The sequence below is a fragment of the Hypomesus transpacificus genome, chromosome 3 (genome assembly GCF_021917145.1).
Source record: "Hypomesus transpacificus isolate Combined female chromosome 3, fHypTra1, whole genome shotgun sequence".
NCBI lineage: Eukaryota > Metazoa > Chordata > Actinopteri > Osmeriformes > Osmeridae > Hypomesus > Hypomesus transpacificus.
The window spans coordinates 6,759,402-6,773,468 of record NC_061062.1 but is presented as its reverse complement, the minus strand read 5'-3'; the positions used below and the strand labels follow the sequence as shown (position 1 = coordinate 6,773,468).

Below are 14,067 nucleotides of genomic sequence, written 5' to 3'. Positions count from 1 at the left end.
TGGCTTTTCACAATGTACCACGCTCGGGGGCATGTCAGACAAGTAAATGCAGAGTTGTAGTTCTCTAAGGTCACTGTTGTAGTTTGTATAATTGTGTGCCGGCTGGGCTAGCTAGCTAGCACAGAACAAAGTTATGCAATGTGACAAGAATGAATTAAAAAGTACAAAACACACACCAGCGACACTGACAACATTGGCAAACATGCGTGCCATGCATCATTTTTTTAGTTAACGTCTCTGTAATCGTACAGAGTTCAATCACACCAGGCACGTGGTGTAGTCCAGTATTAAGTATGACCTGAACATGACTGAAGAGCCAGCAGTGTGCCCAGTTGGGGGCCTCTGGGGACACCTGCAGGATGGGGGGTGTAACTGCAGTTGGATTCATGAGAGCGTAACAGCTAGTGACTGTCACTTTAGTCTCGTCAACTGAGACTTAGAATTTTGTCACTTTTCTCCTGACAAGCTGGGGTGATGTAACGATTCCCATCCCATAATAATATGATCCAGTGGGACCCTGTTTGACATCTCTGTGTTGACTCACATCGGAGACGAAACATGTTCCAGTATCTGGGGTTCCTACTTGGAGAAGTCTTCCGCGATCCCAGAAGACAAACGAGCCTGGATAATGAACTCAATTAAGTTCTTAGCCCAGTCAATCAAAAGGGGAACAGAAGGATTCCTTTTTCCAACTATGCTAAAGAGAAGAGCCCCAGCTTAGGTCCTCATCAGAGACACATTCCTCCTCTATTCTGGGAGAGGAGCTGTCCGTCACAGCCTCGTCAGCCGTCCAGATTCATATCAGGGCTGAGGCCACCAACAGCTGTTATATCACCTCCACTGATCTGCCTCTCAAGATAAGGCGTTGTGATTGAGTCCACACACACACATGCACACACACTCTCATACATACTCACAGTCTCTCTCTCACACACACACAGATTGTTGGGGAGATGAGAAGATGGCAGCTGTCATAGCAGGCCGTCATTCCAGGGCCAGGGGAAGCAGAGGGGGCCAGGCTGGATCTAGCTGCAGCATCAGAGTGCAAATGGCCTACTTAGGGTCTAAAGTGGGTAATTAGATACCTAATCATGGCTCCCATTCTCAGCCCTGCTGAACATACTGAAATGCCTGGCTCCTGTCCTGTTTCTAACACTGTCCTCAACTCTGATTCACACGCACTGCTTCGGCTGTGACCTGAAGGCACTCTCACCAGTAGCTCCGCCCACCAGGTACGCTCACCTGTAGCTCCGCCCACCAGGCACTCTCACTTGTAGCTCCGCCCACCAGGCACTCTCACCGGTTACTCCGCCCAGCAGGCACTCTCATTGGTTGCTCCGCCCAGCAGGCACTCTCATTGGTTGCTCCGCCCACCAGGCACTCTCCCCTGTAGATCCACTCACCAGTCACTGTCCCGTCACCCTGTGGCCCCACATTCTCACTAGACTGCACACTAAACATGGGAGTGGGACACAATAATTAAGCAACTATGAATAGTGAGTGAAAAATCATCATGACACATGACACATGACACATCAGAAAATATGTTAGTGTGTATTTTTTATAATGCAACAATATGCCTATCTGTATTTATTATTGGCTGCCATACAAAGATCTGTACGCCCCCCCCCCCCCCCTCCTCTTTGTTCTATAGAACACCTGTGATGGTCATTCTCAGCTGATTGCTCATACAGGCCTTGCTGGGCTTTACTAGAATCCAAATATTTAGGTTGTCTGGGCGAGATCAGGTGTCATCAGGGGATGGTCTTTAATTTGTTTTTATCTGCACAGGCTGAGCACACACAAACCTGCGAGGATAGGAACACTGACCCAGGTCCAACCACTTTCCCTTAAAAAATACGTGCACACAGAAGTTTTACAGAAGATCCTGTACGTTTGGTCTCTACAGCTCTGCCTATACTGAAAATCCTCTCATACATTTAAAGAGAATCCAAATAAAAAAAGGAATGCCTCCAGCCATTTCAGCGCTCTCCAAGTTAATCTCCTAATCATTCCCGTCATTGGTTGGTCTGTTGTCTGATATAAAGCTACCTACAGGCACGCAGGGAGGTAGACCTGGCTCTGGACACAAGCACCGGTAATCAAGGCAGTTCCAACTAACCCCGCCCCTGGGGAAAGGCCTGGTAGTTATTGAAATTCCAAACCGATCTGTTAAATTCAGAGCAGACAATTGTTATTGTTTGACGGTGGGCGAATGTTATCCTGTCTAAACAGGACGGTAGATTAACGTAGCGCCGAGCACTGTAACCCACGGCAGCCCCACCTCTCTCCACCCCTCTGACCGGCCGCACAGCCGGCACTTGTTCTGAGCAGCTGGCTGATCTCGCCGTGGTTTTCTTTTGGGGATTTAATTTGGTGTCAGTTTACCAGTTTGGGGATGTGGGTTCTTTTGTGTGATTTAACTAAGGATTTAGTAGTCGTGCTGCGATTTATATTTTAATTATCCGCTAAACTGAGGTTGAGGAACATGTGGGAATTGGCAGCGGTTTGAATCCTTGAGATGTCAATCAGTGGCTGATTACGTTACAGCGTTTATTGACAGCACATTGTTTTGTTCTATCTCTAACTATCTGTCTGTCTCTGTCTACCCATTGCAATGTAGCACGTAGAAGGAACCTTTTAGGACAGGCACTTTCTTGTATATGGCGCCTCCTGCTGTTAAGAAAATCTGCCCTAGTCAGATTGGACTGTGTGTCTTTCCTCATGCTGACATGGTACAACACCCCCAGCTGTCACTCAGTCTGAAGAACCAAGGATAGCTAAGATGACCTGTCTGTGTGTGTTTGACCCCTCCCTAACCCCAGGGGGAGGAGTCACAACTCTGGGCCCTCAGAGAGAGGAGTTGGGGGGATGAGTCATACACCTCCCACAGGGAGGCTAATCTGCTTCCAACAGGCCCCTGAATGAACACATCAGTCACCACGGAAACCTGCTCATGTTATGAGCTATTGTCCTCTGAGGATCTGAGAGCGGCTCATACACACACAGTACACGCGCACACACACACACACACACACACACATACAGTACACACACTCACACGCATGTATTACACACACTCCCACGCATGAAGCACACACACATACACAAAGACACACGTACACACAGTAATTGACACACACACAGTATACACACAGAAATACAGGCAAAGAGGTATTAGCTTGCTAAAATGGAGTAGCACTGTAGTTTCAAGTATAGCTCGCTAATATGGAGTAACCTACAGGTAAATAGTTACACATGGATAATATGGACTAGCACTGTAGCAGACAGGATAATAGGTATACCTTGCTATCATGGAGGTAGCATTGTAGCATGAGGGGAGGGTGAGGTTAACTGGCCGTGTCACTGGGCTGTACTCGCTGTTTGAAGTCCCCAGGGAGGAGGGAGACGCTGTAAGCCCCCTGTAATGCCTTGTTTGGGTTGCCCGGCTTGGGGCAATTCCCAGGAGGATCTACCCTGAGTGTTTTTATAAACTCAGGATTGTAAAGCTGTTTTGATCGACCCCCCACCCACAGATGGAACAGAAAGGGACTGTGCTCCCCTGCGTGTGTGTGTGTGTGTGTGTGAGAGAGAAAGAGAGAGAGGGGGAGAGACCACTAATACAGCTGTACTAGCTACGTGGTGAGCAAGACTTGGATATATTTTACTGGTCATTTAAAAAACTCGAAAGTAGAAGAGCGGGGCTCCAGGTGGTCTGTCCGCTCCTCTGGTCTGTCCCGCCCAGCTCAGCCACAACCCCAACCTCAGCCCCAACCCCAGCCTCAGCCACAAGACCCAACCTCAGCCCCAACCTCAGCCCCAGAGAGACGAGCCCAGGGTCGAACTGTCTGTCTTGCCCACTCAGGCACGTCTGTTTCCACAGCTTCATATGTAGACCGGTGCTGATCCTGTTTACTCGACTTAAGGAACAAAACACGTGTGTGTGCCTGCGTGTGTGTGTGTGGAGAAGGGCGGGGGGAGGTGGGGTCTTCAGCAGACGTGCCAGTCGAGGGACCAGGGTTCTTAACTGCCACGGTCAACTCCTCTCCTAGGTGCTGGGAAAGGGGACGTTGAGGATTACAGGAACAGACTGTTTGCTCCGGGGCCCTGTCCTCCCTCTGCAGTGCAGGAGCCCGCCGGCTCAGCAAGGCCACACCTCCCGACCTTGCTGCGACCATGGCGATTGACCTCCAAACGGACACACTGACAAACGCTATTGATGTGGTCATGAAGCTGAGACACATGATGCTAAAGAGGAGAAGGACCCCGTCTCAGACCCTCTGGTGACACCATCGTCCCCTGATGCTGGTCATGGAGGGTCCTCCTGTCACACCTGGAACTTTCCGTGCTGCAAGGAGGGGGGATCGTGTGTTTGTATTGTATTCGGTATGTCAGGCCATACAGTAATTGTGTGAATAAAGTTCATGTTTTGTTCTCATTGAGGCCTTTACTGCCAGCAGCAGTGATATTAAAATTTTTCTGAATTAGCAGATAATTCTATATAATTCACTGACTTGAGGAAGAACCAACAGTTGACTGCATTGTGTTGCAAGATGACGATGTTATATCAGCAACTCTACCTGAGATCATGTGTGCAATGTTTCACTAGCTAAACCTATAGCAAAATGTTTCTAGGATTAGAATTGTAATAAATTAAAGGAAACTAAGGAGATAAATCTAAAGCACTGCTTCAGGTACAAAGCTTATTCTGTGTCATGTAAATTGCGTAACCACAGGAGGAGAGATGAGGTGCAACCTCGCAACGATAAAACTAAACATCAATAATTGTGTTGTTATTAGGTTGTTGGAAAATATATTCAGCTGGAATTTACCATCTGAATAGGATTTCACCACTGCCCTTTCGTTCTGCACTGGCCAGTGTCAAAGCCAAAGGCGCGTGGCTGCGTGCATTCATTGAAGGGATTTTAGAGGTTATTTGTCAACACAACTGGTATAGCTTTGTTAATCTCTGTATCCTTCGCGTCTCATTTTTCCTATAGACTGATTGATGATTGATCCTTGTCCAAACACGTCGCCGTGTCGACAGTTGCCTTTGAATTCCAAGCGAGTCATTCTACGTTTGTCCTTCGAATTGGACATAATCCGATAAACGAATGGGAATGAATGTCGTCCTTTTTTGACAGGAGTAATGCCCTCTTTCACGCTCCCATTATCCTATATTGGATGATTAAAATGAAGGATACAACATTGTTAAAATAAAGCGAGTAAGCCTTTGTCCCTGCCAGCTATAGACCCTTGACTATAACTATACAGGCATAGCCTATACATATACGCTTTTCTTGATGAATGAATTGATTAGATCAATCAAGGAGTTGCCTAAATGAGAAATGATGATGGCCTGTTATCATCTCTGATTTGCCAAGGCTGCAATTTCGCTCAATTAGCCTATATAGGATATAGGCCTACAAGAGAAGAAAATAGCCTACAATCAACTGAGTTAGCCGATTACTCTCAATATACGACTTCAATAAAGTTAATGTTTTTGCATTCAAATAATTAGCTATTTACATTGTATAGGCTAACGGGTCTTGATGTATGGTAATGTGTTCAACTTTTATATAAGGTGTTCATCAATGTGTTGGTCCAACCAGGATGGAAATATGAATTTGCTGACAGAATGCAAATTCCCTATGCCCCATTATGTTGATTAAAGAAAACGTCTGTCCTTATTTATTTGTCCATGCAATCGTTGAAGCCGGGAAATGTAAATTATTTCGGTTTTCATGTAGCTTTTTATAAATGTATCTTCTCTCCTCTCTGCCTGGGTAACGAGGCCATGCAAGCCAACATTTCTATTTGAAAGGCACGACACGGGGAATGACATTTAACTTGTTATTATTTCGCTGCGAAGATAAATGATAAATTGTCCATTATTTTCCCTTAAAAGTGAGAGATAAGACCGTAGTCATTTGCCCCACAGCTAGAGTGCAGACACTATGCAAAGTGACAGCCAATTATCAGTGCCTAGTTTGGTATAATGACTTTACAATGAATCTTTTGATTGAAATGTAACTGGCTTGGCCCAGGGGAAAGTTACACAAACAATGAGGACTAACAGATCTCTCTCTTCCCTCTCTTCCTCTTCTTCAATCCCCACCTCCTCTCTTCAAATAGCTACAGTATAGCCTATAGGAATCAAGGAGAGATATGCATATATTGATGAAAAAATATTAAGTCATGGAGCGCTTGAAGCTAACATAAATTAGCATATTCCGGGTAAATATGCAGACTATTTACGATAATAAGAGCGGATTATTCAATTCAATGAATGTTAAATAGATGAGGAAATAGTGTGTGTCTTATCTGGCCATGGCTTCTATTCATTTTAATCGCTTCCCAATTGAACTCTTCATTTTATTCTCTCTGAGTCATTGTTCCGTTCCAGAAGAAGCGGCGGCACACGTTGTCCGCGGTGATTCCTGTTGGTCACATGCTTAAAGTGGCATTCGTTTTATTCCCAGCGAAGTCTTTGCAGGAAATAGAGAAAATCGACGTCACCCTGGGGCCAAAATCCTGATAAGCCCTTTTCATTATGTACGGAGGCTGATGCGGGGCATGATTGTATGCATCAAGGCAACAACCTACAAGTCATCTAGATTAAACAAAAATGACATTTTCCTGTGTATGCATGGAAAACCCAAGTTTAATCAGTTTGTGTTTTTATGTGTGTGTGTCAGTGTGTGTGTTTACATGAATCTCCATGTGTGTGTGTGTGTGTGTGTGTGTGTGTGGGGGGGGGGTGCTTCTCAGTGTAAAGCCACATGGTGTGTTTGTGTCTGTCCACTGTTTAAGGTCAAGATCACAGGCCTAGCAGTTTGCCACAACAAACTTTATTTTGCTGTTGGTTGTATTCAACCCCAAACGGGCAGAAAAGGCTTAATGGAACCTTCAAACATCACGACGTTCTTTCAAGCTGCCCATTCTTCACAGACATGTCCACCTTGATGGAGAGAGAGGCCACTCGCCCTCTGCTGGTAAAGTTAAGGCCGTGCATCTGTCAGGCGCTTTTACATAATGGTACTCTGCCGCTCTCCAGCGTTCAATCTAAAGAAGACAGTGTGACATGTGACTGCATTATGGGACATGCGTCTCAAGAGCCGCAGGTTGCCGACCTCTGGGATAGGCCTACAACGTAGACAACGGTATTTCTGAAAAGCCTGTTTTTACCGGTGAATCTATGTTAACGTCATTATGGTTGGTTTATTTATCCAGCATTTGGGATCGAGTGGAGAGCAGGGGGAAAGGATAGAGAAGGGGAGGAGCAAAGGATTGCAGAAAAAGGAGAGAATAATTTGTTAATTTGTTCAAAATATATAGATCATTTTGTTGCCTAACTTGGTTTAGCCTGCTTTCTTAATGCCATGTGCAGGTGTGCAGAGACACGCTCAGCATTTACAGTTGTGCAGCCTTTTTGTACAGATAGACGTTTTTTTTTTACTATAGGTTTTAGTCAGTTTTGTGTGATTCTACAAGCACACAATCCTATATGCAGCGTGACAGATGCACTGTGGTGTCACTAGGGGGCAGCAGCAGAACATGCTGGCGAGCAGCACGGTATGACATTAAGAGAGGGAAGCTGGACTGAGAGCAAAGCTAAACCTGAGCCGTTTTAGAGCTGCATCGATTGACGTTCGATTGTCTTTAATTAAGCTACTCTGCCCCTCCTACCTTGGGGGGAAACACTCTGTTGATTTCCTTGTTTTCTCAGGCCTTTTTCTTTTTTCCACAAGTTCCCTCTTGGCAAATTTGTGTTGGTGACTTTCAGTACATTACAATGACCACTAGTTACCAAGGCCAGATTAGTACCCCAAAGGGCCCCTGGACACTGAAATTCATGTGCCCCCCCCCTCCCCCCATCATACTTAATTGTAATCAACTTTTATTTTATTCTGATTGGACAATTATCAAAATCGAGGGCCAAGCAGGCCTTGTTGTGACGTTTTGATGTTGTCAAAAATTAATTAAAATAAAATACAATTCTCCGATCACAGAGGGCCCCCCTATGCCCAAGGGCCCCTGGGCACTTGCCCAGATTGCCCATATAGTAGATCCGGCCTTGCTAGTTACAAGCATGATAGTTCAACAAGCAATTGTTGTATTGTACTGTAGAATGTTTGAGTGGAAAATGTTACAGTCTGTAAGAAGGACAATTGTAGTATTTGTGTGATTGCACAATTCACATGGTGCCAGACGGATGATGGAGTGGAACAGTGGAAATTCAGGGTCACATTATATAAATTGGTTAATAAACACCTTTTTTATAATAGTTTATCAATTTCTCCCAGCAAACATGTAAAGGGTATTCAGAAGGCTGATAGTATTTGATGGTTTTGTGTCAAATTTAAAAGCAAAGGTTGGTTTTCTACGACATATAACATGGTTTTGACCACAATGTTTAGTTTTGGGTCAAAAGTGTCTGGTTAGAAAGGTGTGAGCATGTGTGTTTAGAGTTTTGAGAAAAACGAACATTCAAGAAATGTATGTTAGCAATCGAGAAAAACTGTCAAAGCATTGGAACCAAGTTGAAATGGTTCCTCTCCTTTGCAGTTACAGTCCTAGTCAGTGGCGGTTCTACACGGGGGCCTACAGGGGCCAGGGCCCCTGTAAAAATATCCCTGGCCCCCCCTGTGCCCCCTCCCCTGAGCTGACTGAATAATAAAATGAAAACAAAATAAATTGATCAAGTTATTACGATTTCATGCGCTGGTGCCAAAAGCGTAACTAATGTGATTCAGTGTACACGGATTAATTAGATTGACGCATCCAATCACTGATGTTTAAATATAATTTGTTTCCGTTTTTTAATGTGACCCCTTGGTCTTAGGCCATGACTCTGACCACTGAAATACTGTTATAAATATTCACTTCTGATGTAAATCAAATCCTAAACACTAAATCAAAGGGCTTTGTGTGACATATCATCACGTTTGCCTGTATAGGCTATAAGACATCAACAAGTCCATGACAGGTATCTGCAGGAAGTCCCTTGTCTGTGTCTCATGTTGCTGGTTCATTGAAGTGACGGTAAGTCACTGTCATGTCTGTACGGAATCTGTGGGAGGTCTAGCTGCAAGCACACACACACACACACACACACACAGTCACACACACAGGTACATACACACACATTCACACACACACACACACACACACACACACACACACACACACACACACACACACACACGCACACACACACACAGTCACACACACAGGTACATACACACACATTCACACACACACACACACACACACACACAAACACACAGTCACATACACAGGTACACACACACTGTCACACACAAAGGTACACACACACACACATTCACACACACACACACAGTCACACACACACGTACGTACACACACATTCACACACACAGACACACACAAAGGTACACACACACATTCACATACACACACAGTCACACACACAGTCACATACACACAGTCACACACTACACAGGTGCAGAGGGGGGGCTGATATTTCAGATTTCTTGACCTTTTACAATAGGAATTCTTTGTGGGTGGGTGGAGGAGAGAGGCTCAGAGGAGGGGTGGGTGGAGGAGAGGGGCTCAGAGGAGGGGTGGGTGGAGGAGAGGGGCTCAGAGGAGGGGAGGGTGGAGGAGAGGGGCTCAGAGGAGGGGTGGGTGGAGGAGAGGGGCTCAGAGGAGGGGTGGGTGGAGGAGAAAGACTCAGAGGAGGGGTGGGTGGAGGAGAGGGGCTCAGAGGAGGGGTGGGTGGAGGAGAGGGGCTCAGAGGAGGGGTGTGTGGAGGAGAGGGGCTCAGAGGAGGGGTGGGTGGAGGACAGGGGCTCAGAGGAGGGGTGGGTGGAGGAGAGGGGCTCAGAGGAGGGGTGGGTGGAGGAGAGGGGCTCAGGCTCAGAGGAGGGGTGGGTGGAGGAGAGGGGCTCAGAGGAGGGGTGGGTGGAGGAGAGGGACTCAGAGGAGGGGTGGGTGGAGGAGAGGGGCTCAGAGGAGGGGTGGGTGGAGGAGAGGGGCTCAGAGGAGGGGTGGGTGGAGGAGAAAGACTCAGAGGAGGGGTGGGTGGAGGAGAGAGGCTCAGAGGAGGGGTGGGTGGAGGAGAGAGGCTCAGAGGAGGGGTGGGTGGAGGAGAGGGGCTCAGAGGAGGGGTGGGTGGAGGACAGGGGCTCAGAGGAGGGGTGGGTGGAGGAGAGAGGCTCAGAGGAGGGGTGGGTGGAGGAGAGATGGACACTGTCGGAGTCTGTTTGCAGGTTTACTGATTTCCTAATGCATTGCCTTGGTAACTGTCACTCTGCTTGCTGGAGATAATGTGATCTGTGTGCAACAGTGGACATGTCACATGAACAAGTCCCTCAACATGCACATCAGTGGTTGAACAAGCACTGGTAGTCACTTCTCCAATCAAAAATTATATACAACCATAGGAAAGTATTAAAAAATCATCACGGCTTCCTGGTTTTGTTCTTGGCTTGGCTGTGTTTTTTATTAACTGCACTTACTGTAACGTAGGGGGCAGCCTGCTTACAATGCAAGAGCATTTCTGCATCAAGGAATTCTAGAAACAGATCAAAACTGGCATATGTCTGCTTTTAAACATATGGTCCCTGTGGTCTGAAAACAACTTGGGATCCTGTCTGAGGGAGAGTACTGTCTCCCAGGGAAGCACTACCCCATTCATTTAGACTCTCAAAAAACTCTTTGTTAATGTTTTCTCCCATTCTCCCTCGCTCTCTCTCTGTCTCTCCTTGCTCTATTTGCCTCTCTCTCTCTCTCTCTCTCTCTCTCTCTCTCTCTCTCTCTCTCTCTCTCTCTCTCTCCTTCTCTCATCAGAGCCTTGGGGAGCATCTGATTCACCCAGAGTAGGCTAGGACACAAAAACAGCAGCCACTGCCCCTCCAGACAGCTCTCTGTGTGCCCCTGCTACCCCTCCAGAGAGCTCTCTGTGTGCCCCTGCTACCCCTCCAGAGAGCTCTCTGTGTGCCCCTGCTACCCCTCCAGAGAGCTCTCTGTGTGCCCCTGCTACCCCTCCAGAGAGCTCTCTGTGTGCCCCTGCTACCCCTCCAGAGAGCTCTCTGTGTGCCCCTGCTACCCCTCCAGACAGCTCTCTGTGTGCCCCTGCTACCCCTCCAGAGAGCTCTCTGTGTGCCCCTGCTACCCCTCCAGAGAGCTCTCTGTGTGCCCCTGCTACCCCTCCAGAGAGCTGTCTGTGTGCCCCTGCTACCCCTCCAGAGAGCTCTCTGTGTGCCCCTGCTACCCCTCCAGACAGCTCTCTGTGTGCCCCTGCTACCCCTCCAGACAGCTCTCTGTGTGCCCCTGCTACCCCTCCAGAGAGCTCTCTGTGTGCCCCTGCTACCCCTCCAGAGAGCTCTCTGTGTGCCCCTGCTACCCCTCCAGAGAGCTCTCTGTGTGCCCCTGCTACCCCTCCAGAGAGCTCTCTGTGTGCCCCTGCTACCCCTCCAGAGAGCTCTCTGTGTGCCCCTGCTACCCCTCCAGAGAGCTGTCTGTATATAAAACAGTAGTTAATAATAATAAGTAGCACAACAAGTAGTAGTAATAGTAACACTAATTAGATGTAGTAGTAGTTATAATAATAATAAATTGTTAGTAAGTGGTAAGTGGTAGTAATAGTTATAATAATAGATTGTTAGTAAGCCTAGCAGTAGTACTGTACTGATAATAGTTAGTAGTAGTAATAATAAGTAAATAGTAGTAATAACATTCATAAGTAGTTAGTAGTTGTAGTAGTAACAATAAGTAGTTAGTTAGTAGTTCCTCATGCTCCCCTCACCAACCTCACTATTCAGCGACGATGGCCCAGGTCTCCTAGCAACAGGCAGTCTCATAGGAGGTGACAGTGGTTGAGTGGGCACCCTCCGCACACCCCGAGGCTAAATACAGTCTATCGCAAATGCTCCTCACAACAAAGCAGCGCACCTTGCATTGGAATCTCCTGCAGGAATCCGGTCAGAGAAGATGGTCTGAGGGCCGAGAGAAGAGCTGGGTCACCATCACCCCTAGGGAGTACATTACTGACAACCTGACAGTCCCTTCTGAATACAGCGGAAAAGGTTACTCCCCCCTCCACTCACACACACGCACACACACGCACAAACATACACAGAATACACAACCACATGCATTTCATTGTTGTCTCTTCAAAGAGTAACTCGTTTGAGTCAACGAGATTACAATTTGTCTCGTATATGTGCCAATAACAAGTTATTATAGTTAATAAGTTAGAGTATACGTTAAGGAGTCAAATACGACCTAAATACAGTTGGAACATAGAATTTTACAAAGGTTTTAACGTATCCCGCATCAGGATGCTAGTTTGCAGTTAAAGTAGGCTCTTCTAGATTTGGGTTGGATGTAGCCTCAGGCCACAGCGATCAAATGACGCGAGCGGTTGACGACACTAAATGGCAGCACTTAAAATAGCGCACCTGCCAGCTCTCCCACTGGTAGCATCGTGGCGCATCAGCGGTATTTCAGCACCACGGGGTCGTGGACAGTTCCTTCTATCTGGGTTGTACTGGGAGGTGGAAGCGGCTGGTTCATGTCAGCACTTCCAAATTGAACGTTTTTGAAAAATATTGCTGGAAATAGAAAGGACAAAAATATGAATATTGATTGGCCGAAAAACATGTCATTTCTTGACTTTGCTGGAGGGGCTCAACTGCTCCCAGAGGAAAACACCAAGACGGTTCTACCTGCCATCCTAGTAGGGATTAGTGTGACAGGAGGATTGGGGAATCTGCTCGTGCTACTGATTCTCACTCACGATTTTAGAACTGGAAGGGGGTCCGAATTGAAAGCGCTCCTCGTCACCCTAAACTCGACCGACTTGTTGATCCTGGTGCTGTGCGCTCCTGTGCGCGCGATGACATACTACCGACAGACTTGGACTTTGGGGACTTTCGTCTGCAAGACAGCGGATTGGTTTCAGCACTCGTGCCTGGTGGCCAAATCGCTGGTCCTTGCAGCCTCGACCAACGCTAGACATAACTTTGTTACAAGCACGTCTAAAAGCGACTTGTTTAATACGACTAAAGTGTACGGAGCTCTGGTGTTCATACTGATGGCGTCCATGAGCTTTCCAATACCCCAAGTGATGTTTGTTTCTTTAAAACCATATGGAGACATCGACCTTTGCGTCTATGACATGCCGATCTGCGCCTCCGACTTCATGAACGTCTTCAACAAGATCTACCCAACTGCTACTTTTGTTATTCCGATCTTTTTCAGTCTTGCATTCTACACCAGAGCCTTGCGCAACACCAAGTCCACAATGAACCACGCAGCCAGTCCGCAACTCCAGACAAAGGCTATCCCTCTGATGCTCTGTGTCAGCGGCGCCAACGCTTTCATGCTCTTGCCGGAATGGGGAACATGGACATGGATCAAGCTTGGAGACGTTAAACCGCCTGTTGGTCTGGTCATTTTTGCACAGGTGTTCCTGTATGCATGTAGCGCTCTTTCCCCAATCATCTTCCTGAGCATATACGACGATGTGCGTCAGGGCCTGGCTGCCCTGTGGCGTTTTCTAACTTGCAGAACCTCCAAACACATCGCCCTAAGCCAAGGTCCTAAAGCGGAGGGCAACGGATCAGAGACAGGACCGATGGTTATTAACTCTGCGCTGGAGCTGGAAAGGGCATCCTCGTCCGCGAGGCCAGAAGTTGTCGACGGTACGGGAAAGACCTTTCCGGATGTGGCACTTTTTTGGACCGAGCGCAGGAACACTGCAGTGGAGGAGGATCAGGATGACCCGGTTCCCTGGGAACGAGAGGAGAAATACAATCAGTAGGGATTTCACCATTGACTCTACAGTTAAAACCTGTTTCGTTTTGTAAAAAAATTAAAAAATAATGTTCCTATACAAGATAATAACCCCTCATCCTTTAGGGCCCAACGGTGTTTCACTTCTACCGTTAAATTGCAGTGTTGTTGTTACAATCAATTACGCATCTTTTGATCAGATTAATTCACTTTTGCATGAAGATCACCTGTACTGTGTCGGTAACCCTAACCTATCGATGTAAATATGATACAAATATTCAA

General features: G+C 47.0%; 1 protein-coding gene across 1 annotated transcript; it reads left to right on the top strand.

Moving 5' to 3' along the window:
- The first annotated feature begins 12,886 nt into the window (after positions 1–12,886).
- On the top strand, positions 12,887–13,813 carry LOC124489051 (G-protein coupled receptor 151). The gene has a single exon (XM_047051683.1). The coding sequence runs from the start codon at positions 12,887–12,889 to the stop codon at positions 13,811–13,813; it is 927 nt and encodes a 308-aa protein (XP_046907639.1).
- Positions 13,814–14,067: the final 254 nt, after the last annotated feature.

Coding starts and splice junctions, on each gene's coding strand:
- LOC124489051 (XM_047051683.1), top strand. CDS start 12,887: ATGACATACTACCGACAGACTTGGACTTTGGGGACTTTCGTCTGCAAG.